We start from the raw sequence: 19,775 nt of genomic DNA, 5'->3' as shown, positions 1-19,775 counted from the left end.
GGTTCCATGCTCAGCGTGGAGCCTGACACAGGGCTCAATATCATGACCCTGGGATCATGACTTACACCAAAACCGAGACCCAGATGCTAAACCAACTGAGCCACCCTGGTGCCTCTGATGCATTTAAAAATGAAATTGCAGACATCAGGACACAGCCCCCTACGCACTTCAGCATTAATGAGAGTCCGATATTTATCATTCTTTTTTAAAAAAATATTAAAATAAAATTTTCATACGATGAAACACACAAAACGTTCAATGTGTACCCCTCAAAGAGGTTTTTCAGGGGTGCCTGGCTGGCTCAGTCGTCAGAGCATGTGACTCTTGATCTCAGGGTTGTGGGTTCAAGATCCACGTTGGGTGTGGAGATTACTGAAATAAATTAAAAAAATTTTTTTTAACTCAAAGATTTTTTTCAAAAGCACAAGCCTGTGTAACCCAAATTGCTATCAAGATGGAGAACATTAATATCCTCTAGAAATTTCCCTCATGTCCCTCCTGTCAACTCCTGTCCTCACTTTCTCAAGGGCAAACACTGTCAGGATTTTTTCCACCAAAGATTAGTTTTGCCTGTAATAGAACTTCATATAAATCGAACCAAAGAGTACATACTGCTTTACATCTGACTAATTTTGTTCAACATAGTATTTTTGAGATGCCCTCATGTGGCTGAACATATCAGAAGTTTGCTCCTATTTTTTTGCTGAGTAGTATCCCATTGGATGAGTATTCTACAAAGTACCCATTTTTCTGCTGATGGACTGCTGGGCTGTTTCCATCTTGGGAGTATTATGACTAAAACTTCTACAAATATTCTCATACAAGTCTTTTTGTGGATATATAACTTCATTTCTCTTGGATAAATACCTAGGAGTGGAAATGCTGAGGTGGTTAGCTTTATATGATTATTACAATTTTTTTAATGTTCATTTTTGAGAGGGAGAAACAGAGTATGAGCAGGGGCAGGGGAGGGGCAGAGACAGAGGGAGAGACACAGAACTCGAAGTGGGGTCCGGGCTCTGTGCTGTCCGTGCACAGCCCGACATGGGGCTTGAACTCACGAACTGTGAGATCATGACCAGAGCCAAAGTCAGATGCTTAACTGACTGAGCCACCTAGGCACCCTGAAACATGACCTTATAAGAAACTCTCAGACTTTTTCCCGAAGTGGTCATGGGAGCACTTTCCAAAACCTTAACTAAGTACAATCACAACCAACCAACCTTACTGAGTGTTTTCTATGGGCACCAAGCACAGAGCTGTATTTAAATGCAGTGTTTTATCTGATTCTTACACCAAGCCTGTGGGGCAGATATTACTATTCTCATCTTACATAAAGGACTATTGAGGCACAGAGAATTAAATAACTACCCAGGTCTCCTCACTGCTAGCGAGTGGCCAAGGGTGGATTCGGATCAAAGCAAAGCAGGTGAGATTCCAGACCCTGCCTCCTGCCTCCTAGTATATAGCAGCCAAAAAAAAAAAAAAAAAAAAAAAAAAAAAAGAAAGAAAGAAAGAAAAAAAGAAGTTGCTGTGTTTTCTCTCAGGAAATGAATTAATTTCCTAAGAATGAAAATTGGTCGTGGTAACCGGAAGATACTATCTTCATCAGTAAGCAGGATATATATAATTTTTTTTTTTTTTAGTAAGCAGGATATAAATGTAAATTCTCACCCATTATTTCGATGTAGTACCTTTGGTGAACAGGGAGGTTCTTCGGTTATCTTGCAAGACACCCATCTCTCCAGCCCTGTGCAAATCCATCTAGCTGCTCTTTAGAGTAAGGGAAGGGTTAAACTTCAGAGTCTTTTCTCTGGGCCAGTTAATAAGAGCCTGATCCCCTCCTCTATAATTAAGAAAGGAGCCCCGGGCTTTACTGGGGAGGTATACAAGCCGCAGTGAGGAGGGAGATTCAAGAGCCAGAGAGCATGGTTTTTCTAAGCTATTAGAGCTCAGTCTCAGATCCAGACTTGCTTTGGAGTATCTCCAGGGAAGGCAAGGCCAGGAGGACCAAAGTGAACACACCTCCTCTTTTGGACTAAGAGCTCAACTCTCATCTAGGACTCTGACATTCTGACCTCCCTCTCTCATCTGTGAAAAGCTCACCAGAAGTTTAAAAAAAGAAAAGAAAAGAAAAGAAAAGAAAAGAAAAGAAAAGAAAAGGAAAGGAAAGAAAAGAAAAGAAAAGAAAAGAAAAGAAAAGAAAAGAAAAGAAAAGAAAAATAAAGGAGCTATAGAGGGGCACTGTTGTTGGGAGGGGTGGCTGGGAGTCCCTGAGTCGTCTGAAAATGGGTATGAAGTTTGTACTTTTCAAATTCTGGCCAGGGGACCTCTGAGAAAGCTGTTTGAGTATGTGGTGGTTGAGGTTCCAAGGCTTTCCCTCATTGTGATTATTACTTTTTAACGTTTATTTTTGAGAGGAGAGGGGAGCCGGCATGCAGGGGAGGGGCAGAGAGACAGGGAGAGAGAGAAGCCCATATTGTCAGCGCAGAGCCCAGCGCAGGTCTCGGTCCCACAGACTGTGAGATCAGGACCTGAGCCAGAATCAAGAGTCAGACACTTAACTAACTGAACCACCCAGGCGTCCCTCCCTCATTACTTTTTTTTCGTCCGGTAAATACCAAAGTCATTCCACTGCTTTTGGATCACGTATCAGCCACTTCCAAATAGTTATTTGTCAGGATCAAGTCCATACTCCTTAAAATGCAGAATGAGGACCCTCAACATCTGGACCCAGCCTCTCTCTCCAGCCTCCTGGCCAGCCACCCCTCCCCGTGCACTGGGTTGAGAAATCATTTGTAGGTCCCTGTGGGGACTACATTTCCGCCCCCTCCCCTCCCCCCCCCCCCCCCCCCCCCCCCCCCGTTTATTTCAAAGGAGCGGCTTTGTTTCTCCTCTCTCTCTCTAATTCCTATTTGTCCTCTAAGGACCCATCGCAAAAGTCACAAATATGGTAATTATTTGTTAACATAAGACTCCACCTCCCAATCTTCTTTGGACTCTGATTCCCCCCACCCCCACCCCAGGCAGAAATATCTTATTCTACTTTATATGGCTCGCCCAGCATATAACAAAAATTAAATAAAATCTTTCCTAATAAGAAAACATACGGGCAGAAACTTTTGAGTAAACAGACCTTTATCTGAACCAGCCGAAGAGCGAGATCATTTGTTTCCCTTGCTTTGAATGCTAATTTCATCTTGTGGTGAAAAAGACATTTTGCCTTGAATGTTAAGATGACAATTTTTACAAATTTCAATACAAGCCAGTTGTCCCTTATGTCTTTTGGGCCCCCGCTGTGAGTTTCCAACTGGCCAGTGGGTTTCTAGGTATCCATTAATGGCGTGCCTGGGTGGCTCAGTCGGTTAGGCGTCCAGCTCTTGGTTGCAGTTCAGGTGGTGATCTCGTGGTTTGTGGGTTCGAGCCCTACATCGGGCTCTGTGCTGACAGCACAGAGCCTGCTTGGGGTTCTCTCTCCCCCCCTCTCTCTCTGCCTCTCTCTCTACCCTCCTCCACTTGTGCTATCTCTGTCTCTCTCCAACTAAATAAATAAACTTAAAAAAATTTTAAAAATATTTTTGAGGAGTGCCTGGGTGTCTCAGTGGTACTTTGGCTTGGGTCATGAGCTCACGGTTCATGAGTGTGAACCCCACTTCGGGGTCTGTGCTGACAGTGTGAGCCTGTTTGAGATTCTCTCTCTCTCTCCCTCTCTCTCTGCCCCTTCCCTACTCTCACTCTCTCTCAAAATAAATAAACTTTTTTAAAAAAGGAATATTTGGGGCGCCTGGGTGGCGCAGTCGGTTAAGCGTCCGACTTCAGCTCAGGTCACGATCTTGCGGTCTGTGAGTTCGAGCCCTGCATCGGCCTCTGGGCTGATGGCTCAGAGCCTGGAGCCTGCTTCCGATTCTGTGTCTCTCTCTCTCTCTGCCCCTCCCCCCTTCATGCTCTGTCTCTCTCTGTCTCAAAAATAAATAAACAAAAAAATAAAAATAAAAAATAAAAGGAATATTTAAAAAGGAAATGTGTAGGGGGTGGGGACAGATGAAGTGCTTCGAAAACTAGAGTATGCCATCAATTTTAATGATAACCAGGATTTTCTCTGGAAAAGTTTAGGGAAAAAAAGTGATAGCTCTGAAAACTTCATTTTTTCATTTTAATCTCCAACAGCCTTCTTCCTTTTCTCTTGTTCGCGGAGACACTAAGTGCACCAGAGGCCTTATCTAGATGCCTCCGGTTTTGATCAAAGTCCTGCCTACCTCCACCCTGGGGACCCTCGGGGGCAAATGTCCTTTTTACTCAGTGTTTTCTCTACTGAAGGAGTCCAGCCTTTGGTCTCCTCCCTCCCCTCCCAGGGAGGGGAACTGGATGACTCTGGAGCCACTCCTGCTAACTGGAAGGAATTGGGCGTCACTGGGCACAAAGCCAGGAACTCGAACCCTGCTGAAGAAAGGGATCTGGGCAGCTGCTGTCCTTCAGAGCACGGCCGGCGGCCAGCACCCAGGGTGTCTGGCTACCTGGGGGAGAGATTCTTCTCCTGACAACAGGCAGTTTGTTCAGTGCTGCCTGCCCTGATTCCTCTCCTGCCGCTTTTCTCTGTGTCCTTGAGCTCTCTGGTAACTCTACCTCTCACCAAATTTTGCAATTTGTTCTAGACTTCAAGACCTCAGGCTCTACTTCCCTTTCCTTTAGAGCTGCATTTCTCCGCGAGCTGAAGGCTAACAAAGCGGATAAGTTTCTCTAACTCCTTTTCTTTTGGGCTCTTGGGACTGAACTCTGCAGACCTACTGCCGGAGAGCCTCTATTTTATCCCACCACCGTTAAAAAAAAATTTTTTTTTTAATGTTTATTTATTTTTGAGAGATAAACAGAGCATGAGCAGGGGACGGGCAGAGAGAGGTAGACACAGAAGCTGAAGCAGGTTCCAGGCTCTGAGCTGTCAACACAGAGCCTGACGCGGGGCTTGAACTCACAAACCGTGAGATCATGAGCTGAGCCGAAGTCGGATGCTCAACTGACGGAGCCACCCAGGCGCCCCAATCCTATCCCCATTTTGAAGATTCCCCCAGCATTCTGATTTTAGGTTCATCTCTGGTCTAGAAGCCGACATAGGAGCCACTCGATTTTCAGGAACACTCATCACAATAAAATACTCATGTTAGGAAACACTTCATTTGGTTAGCCCCTGGGTTTCTCAGTTCTTTCCCTTCTTTTTTTTTTATTTTTTTATTTTAAAAAAAGTTTATTTAGGGGTGCCTCAGTTGGTTAAGTGTCCGACTTCTGCTCAGGTCATGATCTCAGAGTTCGTGGGTTCAAGTTCTGCATCGGGCTCTGTGCTGACAGCTCGGAGCCTGGAGCCTGCTTTGGATTCTGTGTCTCCCTCTCTCTCTCCCTCCCCTGCTCACACTTTGTCTCTCTCTGTCTCTGAAAAATAAATAAACATTAAAAAATTGAAAACTATTTATTACTATTTATTGAAAGAGAGAGGACATGGGCATGGGAGAGGGGCAGAGAGAGAGGAAGAGAGAATCCCAAGCAGGCTCCACACTCAGTACAGAGCCTATCATGGGACTTGATCTCAAGAGATCATCAAGAAATCGAGAGATGGCTGCTTAACTGACTGAGCCACCCAGGCGCCCCAACAACTGCGTTTTGTTGTTTACCTTTTTTTTTTTTTTTTTTTTGCCCCATGATCATGACATCTTTCTCCTGCTTCCTTTCTTTTCTTTTTGGCTTTTCTTTTTCACTTCTGCAATCTGCCTCTCCCTCGGTGGAATTTTCTCTTCTCCTCCCTCTTTATGAAGTTTTCTCTTTTTTCTCTTTCCTAGTCAGCCTGCCCCTTCCTTCCTTTTCTGGCAACTTCTCTGTTTCAGGGTTTAACTAGACGTTATGAATCACTCCAGTTTCTAGGTTGCTAATCCAGGGAATCGGGGCAATTTGTTTCTGTTCAGGGTTGGACTCCTGTCAAGCTTGCTTCTGAACTTCATGTGGAATCTTCCTTCTCTTCTGCTGTTTCGCCAGGCTGCTTCATTAATCTGTAACAATTACCCACCCTCTTTCCAGACAAAGAGGCAGCTTTACTCATTTAAATTCCTCAGCCCTCAAAATGGCAGGTGAAATCTGAGGCACAAAAATGTTATTTTTCTTTCAAAGATTATTTATTTATTTTGAGAGAGAGACAGAAAGAATCCCAAGCAGGCTCCATGCCCAGTGCCGAGCCCCCACGCGGGGTTCGATCTCACAACCACAAGATCACCACCTGACCTGGTATAAAGTCGGATGCTTAACTGACTGAGCCACCCAGACCCTGCCAAAAAAGTTATGGAAACCTTTTCTGCGAGAGTCCTCTGGGTCTGCTGGTCCACGTCGGGTATAATCTTGCAGAAAGAGCGTTAGAGTTGAGAGTCAGAAAAGTTTTGATGTTCCTACCTATTGGCTGTGCAAATTTGGGAAAATCACTTACCTTCCCTGGGCTCTCTGGAAAAATGGGAACACTTCATGGGAGTATTGTGGAGATGAAGAAAGAGGCAGAAGAGTACCTGCAAACTGGACCGAGATGGTAAGTGAGCAGGGACGATGTTCTGCTTCTTTAAATTCTTCCAAGTGAAGGGGTCATTAAAACACTGACATTTGTTTGGTCAGTTTCTCCCCCCCCCCCGCCCCCCCCCCTCCCCAGGTCTCAGGGAAAGCTACAAGCTGGAAAAGGTGCAGAGATCCTTGTGGTAACATTTGGCTCAAATGTCTGCGCTGTAGGACTTTTTGTCTGGAGAGGGTCTTAAGGAATTCTGATTGGAGTTCTGTGAATCCAGTCCAGGCCAAAGCGGCCCCACGGAGGTGCTTTGGGAAGGGCAATCACTGCAAGGTGGTTGCAACAGTTCACTTCCCAGGCGAGCAGGAAGCCTGATTAGAAAAAACCGTGTGTGTGTGTGTGTGTGTGTGTGTGTGTGCGCGCGCGCGCGCGCGCGCGCGCGCGCGCGCGTGCCAAACCCAAAGCAGCCTGGGACGTTTCAGGCTGGCACCACCTCTGGCTGTCTCTGAGGCCATCCAGAGGCCAGAGCCCAGGCCGATTAACTGCAAAGTCAAGAGAGGACCGCAGAGTTTGGAACTGTGTGCGGACCGCTTGCAGCGCAGAGGGAGGGAGGGAGGAAAGGGAGGAGGGCGTAGGGAGCTGAGGCCCCACCTTTCATTCCAGCAAAGTGCACCGGCGGAGCAGGGATGAGTCACAGGCACTGGAGCTCAGGTTCCCATAGGTGAGGGACTGGCTCTTCTCTCTGGGAAAACGAGGTGCCAGTTCTTACTGGAGCGGCCTTGGCAGGGTGTTGGAGCCCTCGGTCTGCCCGGTCTGGTCTCTGGGGCCAGGGCTGGGTTCCCTCATGTATGGCAAGAGCACTTCGCGTGCTGGGCTGCTTCTCCTTGGCGTGCAGCTCACAGGTAAGGGCTGCGGGGAGGGGTGGGGGTGGGGGTGGGGTCCCTCGCCATTTCCTCCTTCACGGCCGACCCTGTAAGGTGGTCACAAGAGTGTTGCTTGGAAGCCTGAGGCACGGTTGCCGTTCACTTTAGGTGTTGACTTTGCTGAAACCGAAGTTGGTGGGTTGTTTTTGGAGAACTGATTTTGGACAAACAGGTTTAGGTGTGTTTGGGCTGCTAGTGATTCAGGCACAGAGAGGGCTTTCTAATCTCAGGTTACAAACCATTTTTTTTCCTTTTTTTTTGTGGCTACTCTCAACCTCCCACTGCAGGCAGGATCAGGCGCTTGGATTTCTGTGCGTCTTGTCTGGGACTCTCAGCAGCTCTGGGAAAGCTGAGAAACTTAAGGAGAGAGACCCACGGTGATTTTGAAACTGCCCCAATATGCACATTCTAAATGTAAATATCCTGGTTAAAAAAAAAAGCGCCATGTGGTGTAAAGGTCCCAGGGGTGCAGACAAACAGAAGCTGTCCGGGCTTAATTAATTTCAATTTCTGCAGAAGATTGGGGACAGTATGAAATCAAGGACCCTTTCTGGACAACTTGCCTTCTAGGGGACCATTATACACACAATACGTAATGCTTCATCTGAATACATGTCTAATCCATGCTACGATTAGTTTTGATTTTTGTTTGTGCTTTCAATTGTATCTGCCGACGTTTGTAGTTGGTTCCAACAGTGTGGGAGCGGGGACCGTGAGGCTAGGGTATCGCACTATGGAGAAAGTTGAGAGCACCGAGAAGGCTCGCCATGTGGTATTCTGAGTCATGGTTGCACGTAAGTGGGAGCATGCAGACTCAGGATGGAGTAAGTTTGAGATCCGGGACATTGACTTCATTACAAGACTCACTCAGACATTTATTTCGGCCGTGTCGGCAGAAATTCTCTTAATCTGCATCTTCCTTTCTCCTTTTCTCTGTGGTAGCCCTTTGGCCTATAGCAGCTGTGGAAATTTACACCTCCCAAGTGCTGGAGGCTGTCAACGGGACAGATGTTCGGTTAAAATGCACTTTCTCCAGCTTTGCCCCCGTGGGTGATGCGCTAACGGTGACCTGGAACTTCCGTCCTCGAGATGGGGGCCCTGAGCAGTTTGTAAGTAGATTATTGTCATAGGCCCGGGGACCCCTGGTTGGGGAGACAAGCCGGTCCATTTCTCCTTGCCCTTCCTGTGTTTTTTTCTCAGCAATAAGCACAGGGTAAAGCTGAGACACGATTCTTGGCAGAGAATGACTGGCAGAGTTGAGAGGTCCACCAAGGGGAAAGCAAGAGGTTCTTGGAAGAGAGCTGCTTGTGGGGCAGTGAGGCTGGCTCCTCTTTCTCAGCCTCCGTGCCCCGGCGCTGAATAATAAGACTTTTGGCCGCTTCTGCCTTGTAGGTATTCTACTACCATGTGGATCCCTTCAAACCCATGAGTGGGCGTTTCAAGGATCGAGTGGTCTGGGACGGGAACCCTGAGCGGTACGACGTCTCCATCATCCTCTGGAAGCTGCAGTTTGACGACAATGGGACATACACCTGCCAGGTGAAGAACCCACCTGACGTTGATGGGCTGATAGGGGAGATTCGGCTGAGCGTCGTGCACACTGGTAGGTCACACAGGGGGAAAGGGTTTTGGGAAGCTTGAGAGCTTGTAGAAAGGAGAGGGGTGGTCTTTTGTGACGGCTGAAAGAGTAGCGAGAAGGGCTAGCCCTTCGGGTCTGGAATCTACAGAGGGAGACTGAAGAGTCCTGGGGTAAAAAGAGAAAGCTTTGTTTGTCTGTGGAAAGAAACAGAAAGTTAAGCAAGCGGACTGCGGAATCTGTTACAGAAGTGGCATTGAGATTGTAAAAGGGAGAGGAAGCAGTTCTCTGATAAAAGGCTAACAATAGATCTGTTCATTCACTCATTTATTCACAGGATACTTACTGAGTACCTACTCTGTGTCAGGCACTGTCCTGTGCTTGGCCCGTACCATCTCACTTAATCCTTACACCCTAGGCTGCGGATGCCAGTGACGGTGGTGATCATTTATTGAGTGCCTCCCACGTGTCAGGGGCTTTGCATGTGTTATTTAATCTTTATATATCACATCAGTTTCTTGTGCTCTTCGTGCCCCACATTTTACTAATGAGGAAGTTGAGGTTCATAGAGGTTAAGTCGTTTGTCTGAATTCATGGAGCTGAGGGAATGGAATCATTTGGAACTCAAACCCAAGCATCTTTGACTCCAAAACTGTACTCTAGACTAATGCATTGTAGTGCTTGCAATCTTATAAAGGAAAACCCGGAGCACTGGGTGTTGTAGGGAAGCCAATTTGACAATAAATTATATTAAAAAAATAAAATAAAATAAAAAGAAGGGAAAAAAATAAAAAGGAAAACCGGAAGCTGTGCAGATAAGACCATAAAACTTAGGAGTTGTAAATCTGGGCTTGAATCACTGCTATCATTTACCAGTTGGCAATAAATCTTTTTTTCCTTTCCTTACAGTGAGAATAATCTAGCGAGGCTTATGGTGAAAGAAAAATGAGACAATGAATGTAAAAATTCCCCAAACTCTGAATTGCACCAAAAAAACTTTTTTTTTTTTTTTGCACTGAAAATGATAATAACTACCATACAGTGAGTGTTTATTATGTGTGGGCACAGCGTGGAACCAATTGATACGAATGTCTTTTTTTAAATAAGAATTCAATAAATGAATATTGTTGTCTCTGTTTGATACATTGAGGAAACTGAGGCTCAAAGAAGTTAATTACCCCAAATCACATAGCTAGTAAATTGTATTTTCACCCAGCTGTCTCTGGCGGGTGCTCTTAACTAACACATGATATTACTACCTGTAGAGTGGTAGGATTTCCTCCTTTCATTCCTAGTATCCTTCAGGGCTCCATCAGTAGGGCTGCGTGACCTTGGAGAAGTCAGTTGAGTACCAAAAGACGTAATGGAATGTCTTTGGACCTCAGTTTCTGAATTCATCTGTGTGTAACCTGCAGGAACAGGTTGGACAAGAACACATGTTCTTAAACGTATTGTGGTCACTACCCTGAGAACCTAAGGAAAGTCGTGGCTCTGCTTCCCACAAAAACGTACACACACACAATGACACAGAGTTTGTGGGCTTGTGGCCCGGCTCTCTTCCCATCCTCTTCCACAGACTCCGGGCTGGGAACTTCTGGGCTAGACGTTTTCTAAAGTCCTTCCTGGCTCTGAGGGTTTATTGAAGTTTTAGTCAGAAATCAGGGCACCTGGGTGGCTCAGTGGGTTTAAGTGTCTGCCTTCAGCTCAGGTCATGATCTCACGGTTTGTGAGTTCGAACCCCGCGTCTGGGTCCGTGCTGACAGCTCAGAGCCTGGGGCCTGCTTCGGATTCTGTGTCTCCCTTTCTCTCTGCCCCTCCCCTGCTTGCACTCTGTCTCTCTCTGTCTCAAAAATAAATAAACACTAAAAAAATTAAACTAAAAGGCAGGAGACCCAGGCTTCACAGATTCTGCCTGGTGTTAGGGACCTTTCCCACTGGGTTCCCTCTTGCATCATTTTATCTACTGGACTATAGTTACAGATTTACTTGCCTATCTTCCCAGTGGGTATGAGTTCCTTGAAGGTAACGTCTTTTTTGGCTTTGTATTTCCGTTGCAATGTCTGAACATAGTAGGCCCTTAATAAATCTGGATAAATGACCGGATGAATGCCAGAGGTGAGAGGGAATCTAGGAGAAACAGTTTGGACGCTGGGTTTGGTTAGGTCAGCAATAACCTTACCCTACTGGGTGGTTTACTGACTCCGTGGTTCTCGGAATCTTAGCGTCAGAATCACCTGGAGGACAGACAAGTTAAAACAGATTGCTGGGCCCCACCTACAATTCAGGAGGTTGAGGTGGCCCTGATGATTTGCATTTCAAAGTTCTGCAGAGTGCTGCTATTACTTCTGGGACCATCGTTTGAGAACCACGAGAGCAGCCTTCATAGCTTCCTCACTGCTGCTAGAGTTCACAAGGTCGTATGGTAGGAGAAAGGAAGGTTCCATTTAATGCTGAAACTACATCCCTCTTATATCGTTAGGTTTCATCATATTCTTTCTCTTTTGAGAATCATGACATCCTCTTTTTGTCCTTACAGTACGCTTCTCTGAGATCTACTTCCTGGCTCTGGCCATTGGCTCTGCCTGTGCCCTGATGGTCATAATAGTAATCGTGGTGGTCCTCGTCCAGCATTTCCGGAAAAAGCGATGGGCCGAAAGAGCTCATAAAGTGGTGGAGATAAAATCGTAAGGCTGGGCAGTTCTGGGCAGTCTTCTTCTAACACTCTTCTGTCGTGACTCTTGGTATTTTACACTTGGGCAAAATGATTGTTGAACAGATGTTTTTCCCTCCGAGGGAATCTTATAAAAGAATTCAGATTCACAGGATGGAGAGAGTAGGGTGTGATCTGGTAACTTTACAAAAGCTTTCTTTTTTTTTAGTAATTTAATTTTTTTTTCAACTTTTATTTATTTTTGGGACAGAGAGAGAGAGAGAGAGAGAGAGAGAGAGAGCATGAACGGGGGAGGGGCAGAGAGAGAGGGAGACACAGAATCGGAAGCAGGCTCCAGACTCTGAGCCATCAGCCCAGAGACCGACGCGGGGCTCGAACTCACAGACCGCGAGATCGTGACCTGGCTGAAGTCGGACGCTTAACCGACTGCGCCACCCAGGCGCCCCAAAAGCTTTCTTAATTGTATAGAAGATTTCATTAGAGGCTTTCTTTATTATGGAGGATTTGATATTGTCAAAATCTGCTTATGTGAAGCTTTTCTAGGATATTCCTTACTTTAAAAAGTTTTTTTTAACCTTTATTCATTTTTGAGAGACAGAGCACAAGCAAAGGAGGGGCAGAGGGAGAGGGAGACACAGAATCTGAAGCAGGCTCCAGGCTCTGAGCTGTCAGCACAGAGCCCGACGCGGGGCTCAAACCCACAGACTGTGAGATCACGACCAGAGCTGAAGTCAGACGCTTAACCGACTGAGCCGCCCAGGCGCCCCTGCTATTCCTTACTTTTTAATGTAAAGTGTATATTTGTAAAATATGCTGGGCAGGCAGCAGGGGCGTCGTGAGTCAGTGCCTAGGAGAGTCAGCCATGCTGATATAAGGTGCTCAAAAAATATTTTTTTTTTGAGATGAAATTTACCTATCATAAAAATTTGTCTTTTTAATGTTCACCAAGTTACATAACCATCACCACTAATTCCAGAATTTTCATCACCCCCGAAGGAACTCCATACGTTTTAACCATCACTATTTATTTTCCACTTCCACCTGCCCCTGACAACTACTGATCTGCTTTCTGTCTCCATGGATTTGCCTGTTGTTCGAAGGCAAGGAGAACGTAAAGTGCCCCCCCCCTCCCCCAGACTAAGAAGGCACTTTGAAACTGGAAGAGATACAGAATACGCAGAGTTCTATGTTAAGTGACTTCCTGCCAGGGAGGATCAGGAGGACCGCCATCTGGACAGCTGCGCTGCCAGTCTCCTCAGAAGCCTTGCGTTTTAGCTTACTGGTTTTAAAGGAGCTGGACGTGCGGGGGAGTGTTTGCATATACGTGACTGGTGGCTAATGTCTAGCAGACCTTATGGCATCATCCATGCGTTTGCAGAAAACTTTGTTATCTGCACTGGTGTCTTAATGGGCCCATTGAAATCCAGAACAGATTCCCTGGACATTCTGGTTTTAGAAGGTGAGCCTAGAGTTTGTACACTAACCTTTTACATCTTATACATTACTCTAGAACATGTATCCCTGATGAGGTCATCGAGCAGACAACAGCAAGACGGTAGGGCAAAGGTGGAGGCAGTATGGCCAGCATTCCTACACCTATTCTGGACATTTCGTATAAATGGAGAATCATCCGATGTGGCCTTTTATGTCTGCTTCTTGACTTAGTATAATATTTTCAACGTTCGTCCACGTATGGCACTTCGTTCCTTTTTATGGCTGTGTAATATTCCATGGCATGTATATACCACAGTTTGCTTATCCATTCATTCGATGGACATTTAGATTTTCTCTACTCTTTGGCCAACACGACTAATGGTGCTATGAATATTTATTTATAAATTTTTGTGTAGGCATGTTTTCAGTTTTCGTGGGTATATTATACCTAGGAGTGGAATTGCTGGAATGTATGGTTACTCTGTTAACCTTTTTGAAGCGTTGCGAGACTGTTTTACAAAACAGTTACACCATCGTATATTTCCACCAGCAACATTCCAATTTGTCCATATCCTTGACAACCCTTGTTATTGTTTGACCTTTTGATGATAGCCAGCGGTTGGGTGTGGAGTGTTATCTCCCTGAGGTTTGGATTTGCATTTTCTTAATGACTAATGATGTTGAGCATCTTGCCGTGTTTATTGGCCATTTGTATATCTTATTTGGAGATCTATCTATTCAAATATCTTGCCCATTTAAAATTGGGTTATTTGTCCTTTGTGGGTTGCCCTTTCACTTTCTTTTTCATGTCCTCTGGAGCACAGACCTTTTTAGTTTTGATGAAGTATAATTTATCTATTTTTTTCTTGTGTTGCTTCTGCTCTTGGTGTCATATCTAAGAATCTGGTGCCGGGGTGCCAGGATTAAGTGTTAAGCATCTGAGTTTGGCTCAGGTCGTGATCTCAGTGTTCGTGAGTTCGAGCCCCGCGTCGGGCTCTGTGCTGACGGCTCAGAGCCTGGAGCCTGTTTCAGATTCTGTGTCTCCTCTTTCTGTCATCCCCCAACTTGCACTCTGTGTTTCTCTTTCTCAAAAATAAAAATAAACATTAAAAAAAAAAAAATCCATTGCCTAATCCAAAGTCATGAAAGTGTATGTTTTCTTCTAAGAGCTTTACAGTTTTAACTCTTACAGTAGGTCTTTGGTTCATGTCGAGTTAATTTTTGCACATGGAGTGAAGTGGGAGTCCAAATTCATCTTTTTGCAGTTGAAGTCCTTGAGTTGTCCCAGCACCATCACTTTTTTTCCCGCAAGTAATATTTACTGGAGTAAAATGGAATTGATTTGAAGCAGCTCAATGAGCCCAACTCTGAGGTTAGGGCTTGAATAGAATATAAGCAATAAAGATGACTTCTAGGTCAACATAAAACTTTGTATTTTCTGAATAAGGAATGGAATTAGAGGCAGCATACTAATGATAAACTAAGGTTTATGCAAGTTCCCAAATTGTATTTCCCTCCAAAAATATTCTGAAACATGTCAAAGTTCAGATACCCAGGGTCATGTGGAAGCATGTGTATTTTTAGACGGCACTAGTGGTTAACTTTGGATCTATTCCCAGATGCATATAATTCTACCCAAAACATGGGAGAAAATACATCTACATCAACCGCAGCTTTGTAAGATTTGCCTCCCTTGTTTTTTTTTTTTTAACCTCCCTTGCTTGTTAACATTAGTTTCTGCTTCTTTGTTACAGAAAAGAAGAGGAAAGGCTCAACCAAGATAAAAAGGTCTCTGTTTATTTAGAAGACGCAGACTGACATTCTTAGATGGTGAGGTTCATAAATGAGTTGATTTCTTTCCTTAGCTTCCTTGTCTGGCCCATCTCTAATGTGGATCCTCCAGATTTTAGGACTGTTAGGTGTTTTCTACGTGAAGTTAGAGGAGCTGGGTCAGGGAGATGAAAGTCTTCTATTAGTGTTATGGATGGCTTCCCCTTTCAGTATGTTTTGTGCAAAGGATGAGGGAGTTAGACCCTACTGCCGTTGAAGATGGAAAATTCTAAGATTATCTGAGGCTTTGTGGTTATGTTTACCATGACCACGAATAATAAATTAACTTTCAACATGTAAATAAATCTTTATTTTTTATTAAATTTTTTTCACGTTTATTTATTTTTGAGAGAGAGAGAGAGAGAGAGAGAGAGAGAGAGCACGCGAGCATGAGCGGGGGAGGGGTAGAGAGAGAGGGAGACACAGAATAGGAAGCAGGCTCCAGACTCTGAGCTGTCAGCACAGAGCCCGACATTGGGCTTAAACTGTTGAACCGGGAGATCATGACCTGAGCCGAAGTTGGATGCTTAACCAACTGAGCCACCCAGGAACCCTGACATGGTCTGACATTTTAGCAGGAGAACTTTTATACTGTTTGGAATTGATTTCAACTCCTTTCATCTAGTTATTGGGAATATGAATCCCATTTTAGTAGTGTGTAATTTTATTTTACCAGTTTTCAGGCTTATTATGCTTAAAAAATACGATGACTTATTTTTCATATGATCAGAATTTTTTCTATTCTCTGGAATAGGCCTGCTATTATTATTTTCAAAAAGAGTCATATTTTTGTAGCCTAAAGTCTCAGTGAAAAGTCTCAAGGACTTATAAAATCGAATATGGAGACAAATGATTCTATTGTAAACCCAGAAGAACAAATTTGGTATCAGAGAGATTTTACCAAGGGCTATTGTCTTTTAAAAACCAAGCAGATTCTTGGGGTACCTGGGTGGCTCAGTCCGTTAAAATGTCTGACTTTGGCTCAGGTCATGATCTCACAGTTCATGAGTTCGAACCCCACGTTGGGCTGTGTGCTGACAGCTCAGAGCCTGGAGCCTGCTTTGGATTCTGTGTCTCCCTCTCTTTGCCTCTTCCCCATTCACGCTCTGTCTCTCTCTCAAAAATAAACAAACATTAAAAATAAAATAAACAAAGACAAAAAAACCAAGAAGATTCTCTAGCAAGTCCGGGTCATGGAAAATGAAGATGGAGATGAAAAGAAACTTTTAAAAAAGTTTATTTATTTTGAGAGAGAGAGGGGGGGAGAGGGGCAGAGTGAGAGAGAGGAAGAGAGAGAGAATCCCAAGCAGGCTCTGCGCTGACAGCGGGCAGCTCAGACCCATGAACTCAACCCATGGGCTCTAACCCATGAACTGTGAGATCATGACCTGAGCCGAAGTCAGATGCTTAACTAACTGAGCCACCCAAGCACCCTGAGATGAGAAGAAATTTTAAGGAGCTCACATGATCAAGTGCATTGTGACGGGATATCCTGACTGGATGGATACTAGTTTGAACAAAGTAGTTGTAAAAAGATTAGGAGGGGGGCGCCTGGGTGGCGCAGTCGGTTAAGCGTCCGACTTCAGCCAGGTCACGATCTCGCGGTCCGGGAGTTCGAGCCCCGCGTCGGGCTCTGGGCTGATGGCTCAGAGCCTGGAGCCTGTTTCCGATTCTGTGTCTCCCTCTCTCTCTGCCCCTCCCCCGTTCATGCTCTGTCTCTCTCTGTCCCAAAAATAAATAAACGTTGAAAAAAAAAAATTAAAAAAAAAAAAAAAGATTAGGAGGGGGACAATTGGGAGTCTTGAATATGAAAATTTGAATATGGATAATATTAGGGAATTACTGTTAATTTTATTAGGTATAATAAAGGTATTGTGGTTATAGAGGAAAATGTTCCTATTTTAAATATGTATTTATATATAATATATTTATTATATATAAATTTATATATATTATATATAAATTTATATATACATATACATTTGTTATATATAAATTTATTTTCCCTATATTTATTTGTTTTTTATTATATATAAATAAATACATATATACATTTGTTATATATAAATTTATATATGTATTTATTTATATATAATAAAGTACCAAATAAATATTGGGAAAATAAGGCAAAAAATGCTTTAAAACTAGGTGACAGGTGAATTCTATACACTGTCTTTTCTATTCTTCTGTGTGCTTGATTTTTTTTATATAAAAGAGTGGGGGAGGGGCAGAGAGAGAGAGAGAGAGAGAGAAGGCATGCATGTGTGTGATCGAGCTATAGATCATCTGAGTGTCTGTGCAAGGCAGAAGCTATGAATTAAGGACACTGAGAGCTATGTAGTTAAGGAATGGGAAACATCTTCTAAAAGTTGAATTAGAAGGAGAACAAGTACGTTTAAGAATAGTTTCCTTCACAGTGGAGAGCACATTCGATAAAATAGATGTAATTCGGAATTCCACGTTACCTCTATGCACTCTTCCCACGTGAATAATCCATTTAAACTTCTGTATTTCAGGAAGCTGAAGATTCCCAAGAACAAGCACCCTAGGATAAGCTGAAGTTAATGGAAGCTTTTCTTTGGCTTTACCAGTTGTGACTTGTCTTCCAACCAGCCCTGCAGCACATAACCACCCAGAGAAGCAACGTCTCTCTGGAGCCAGCATAGGCCCAGGGCCCTCTTGAGCTGATACCGGGAGACTCACACACAGCCCGTCACTACGGTTTTATTTAATTTCAGAGTGCAAATACTTTTCAAATGCTCATGAGCTTTTTATACTGAGAAACTACATTTTTGTCCTTGAGCACTCCTTGGGGATTGTTAATTGTATGCACGCCCATTGGTGTCAAGTGAGATGAAAGCCATCTTGTCAGTCATGACATTTCCTTTAACGTATTAGTTTCTTCAGAGCAGCACTCTTGCTACTAAGGTTAATGTGTTTACTTTTTCCTTCTCAGTCTCAACTAAAAGATGAGCCAATTCTCTCCGCCGTTTTTGATCAATTAACAGGAAACCCTAAATCCCGTTCTTCAACAGTTTGATTTTTATGGCTCTCCTTGAGTATGGGACACATCTTGTTTTATTGAATTTCTTTCAGTATCCCAGATGATTGTTTTGGTTGATCCCACATTTATAATTAGCACAAATCTAAATCACAGAGTAGCTAGAAGAGTTTATGTAAATGCTTATGGATTGACAAATGCCACCTCAGGATGAATCACTTGTCACCTTTTTTCTCTGTGTTCCGAAAAAACAACCAACAGAGCAAGTCTTCCGTGAGCAGTGGATACTGTTCAGCTTACTGTTCAGTTATAACAGCAGAGCAAAATCTGTGGTCTTTTGCAGACTGGAATCATCAAGCAGTTACACAGAAGGTTCTGGAATAGTATATTGACTATAAAAATTTAGGGCTGGTGAAAAAAATCAAGCCTAAGTGATGATAATTTTGTACAGTGTTATATAAAGCTCTGAGAACTGGATGAGATTATTTTTTTTCTCTTTCCTTTCCTTTTCTTTATATTATTTTATTTTTGCTTTAATTTGCTTGTTTTGAGGGAGGGAGGATTTGGTATGGGGCAAAGAAATACCAAAACTAACAATATGAAACCAACTTTATTCTTTCTTCCTTTATGCCAGTAGAGACAGCAAACTTTATAAGTAGGCTATGGAAAGAAAAGTGCTTTTTCAAAAGTGTTTAACCTCCCAGCGTCTTTCCAAACTTAAGTTATAGCAGCATTTATTAAAAAAATAGAAAACATCTGAAAGTTTAGTTGCCCCCACCCCTGCCCCATCTTTATAGCCTAATAACTTCAGTTTTCACTGACTGGGCCAAAGATGTTCTTTCTTTTAACAAACTGGAATTTTCAAATAGGTTATCTGTATTTAAATATGCTGAACTTTGAATATTTTTTCTAGTATTTTTAGAAAAATTGGTACAATATTCATATGAACCTTGATTCTGCATTCATTCTCTACCTATCTCATTTTGCCTTTTACACGAAAAAAGTAAAATTTTAACACCCAATTTGGAAACTAAAAGTTACATTAAAAGTATTTATTATTATTATTATTTGAGAGAGAGTACAAGCTAGCGGGGGAGGGGCAGAGAGAGAGGGGAGACAGGATTCGAAGCAGGGCCCACGCTGTCAGTGCAGTGCGATGTGGGGCCTGAACTTAGGAACTATGAGATCATGACCTGAGCTGAAGTCAGATGCTTAAGCGACTGAGCCACCCAGGTGCCCCAAAACTAAAAGTTGGCTTTCAGGTCTATATTACTTTTAAATTACATTTTCTACTTTTCTCCATAATTCAACCTTTGAAAATAACAATATTTTTTCAAACAGATGGCCTGAATGGTGTCCCAAAAGTGTAATGAAGTAGTTAAAACCTCAAGGAAAATCTTTTCAGCAAAACTTGTAGCTTGTGTCTTGGCTAAATATTCAGGGGTTAATATGACCCTATTGTTCAGTATCTTTTTCCTAAAGAGAACTTTTGTATGGTAATTTATTTTTTATTGTGCCTAAACACATATGTAAATAACCTTTAGTAGTAAAGAATTATCAATTGTATAATTTGCTTACATACAAATCTAAAAAGTTTACATAGCAAGTACTCAAAAACACATGGTTATGTATTTTATCATTACTGAGAAATTTTCTTAGAGCCTGGAAGTCAATAATGGGTGAAATTAGTTTATACTGGATAAATAAATGTTTATACTGGATAAAGAATTCTACATTGCTTCGGATAATTGGGAATTGGGCACAACAAACTACTTAGTCTGGGTACTCTTTCTTAGGAAGGGTATCGTGTTCTG

At 43.3% G+C, this 19,775-nt stretch overlaps 1 protein-coding gene across 1 annotated transcript; it reads left to right on the top strand.

Annotated features, from left to right (window-relative positions):
• The first annotated feature begins 7,011 nt into the window (after positions 1–7,011).
• On the top strand, positions 7,012–19,689 carry MPZL2 (myelin protein zero like 2). Its single transcript, XM_003992406.6, has 6 exons — positions 7,012–7,428; positions 8,392–8,558; positions 8,842–9,052; positions 11,562–11,709; positions 14,885–14,960; positions 17,477–19,689. The coding sequence occupies exons 1-5, from the start codon at positions 7,371–7,373 to the stop codon at positions 14,946–14,948; spliced, it is 648 nt and encodes a 215-aa protein (XP_003992455.1). The 5' UTR covers positions 7,012–7,370; the 3' UTR covers positions 14,949–14,960; positions 17,477–19,689.
• Positions 19,690–19,775: the final 86 nt, after the last annotated feature.

The sequence above is a fragment of the Felis catus genome, chromosome D1 (assembly GCF_018350175.1).
Source record: "Felis catus isolate Fca126 chromosome D1, F.catus_Fca126_mat1.0, whole genome shotgun sequence".
Taxonomy (NCBI): domain Eukaryota; kingdom Metazoa; phylum Chordata; class Mammalia; order Carnivora; family Felidae; genus Felis; species Felis catus.
The sequence above is the reverse complement of the archived record's forward strand: the minus strand, read 5'-3'. Positions and strand labels throughout refer to the sequence as shown.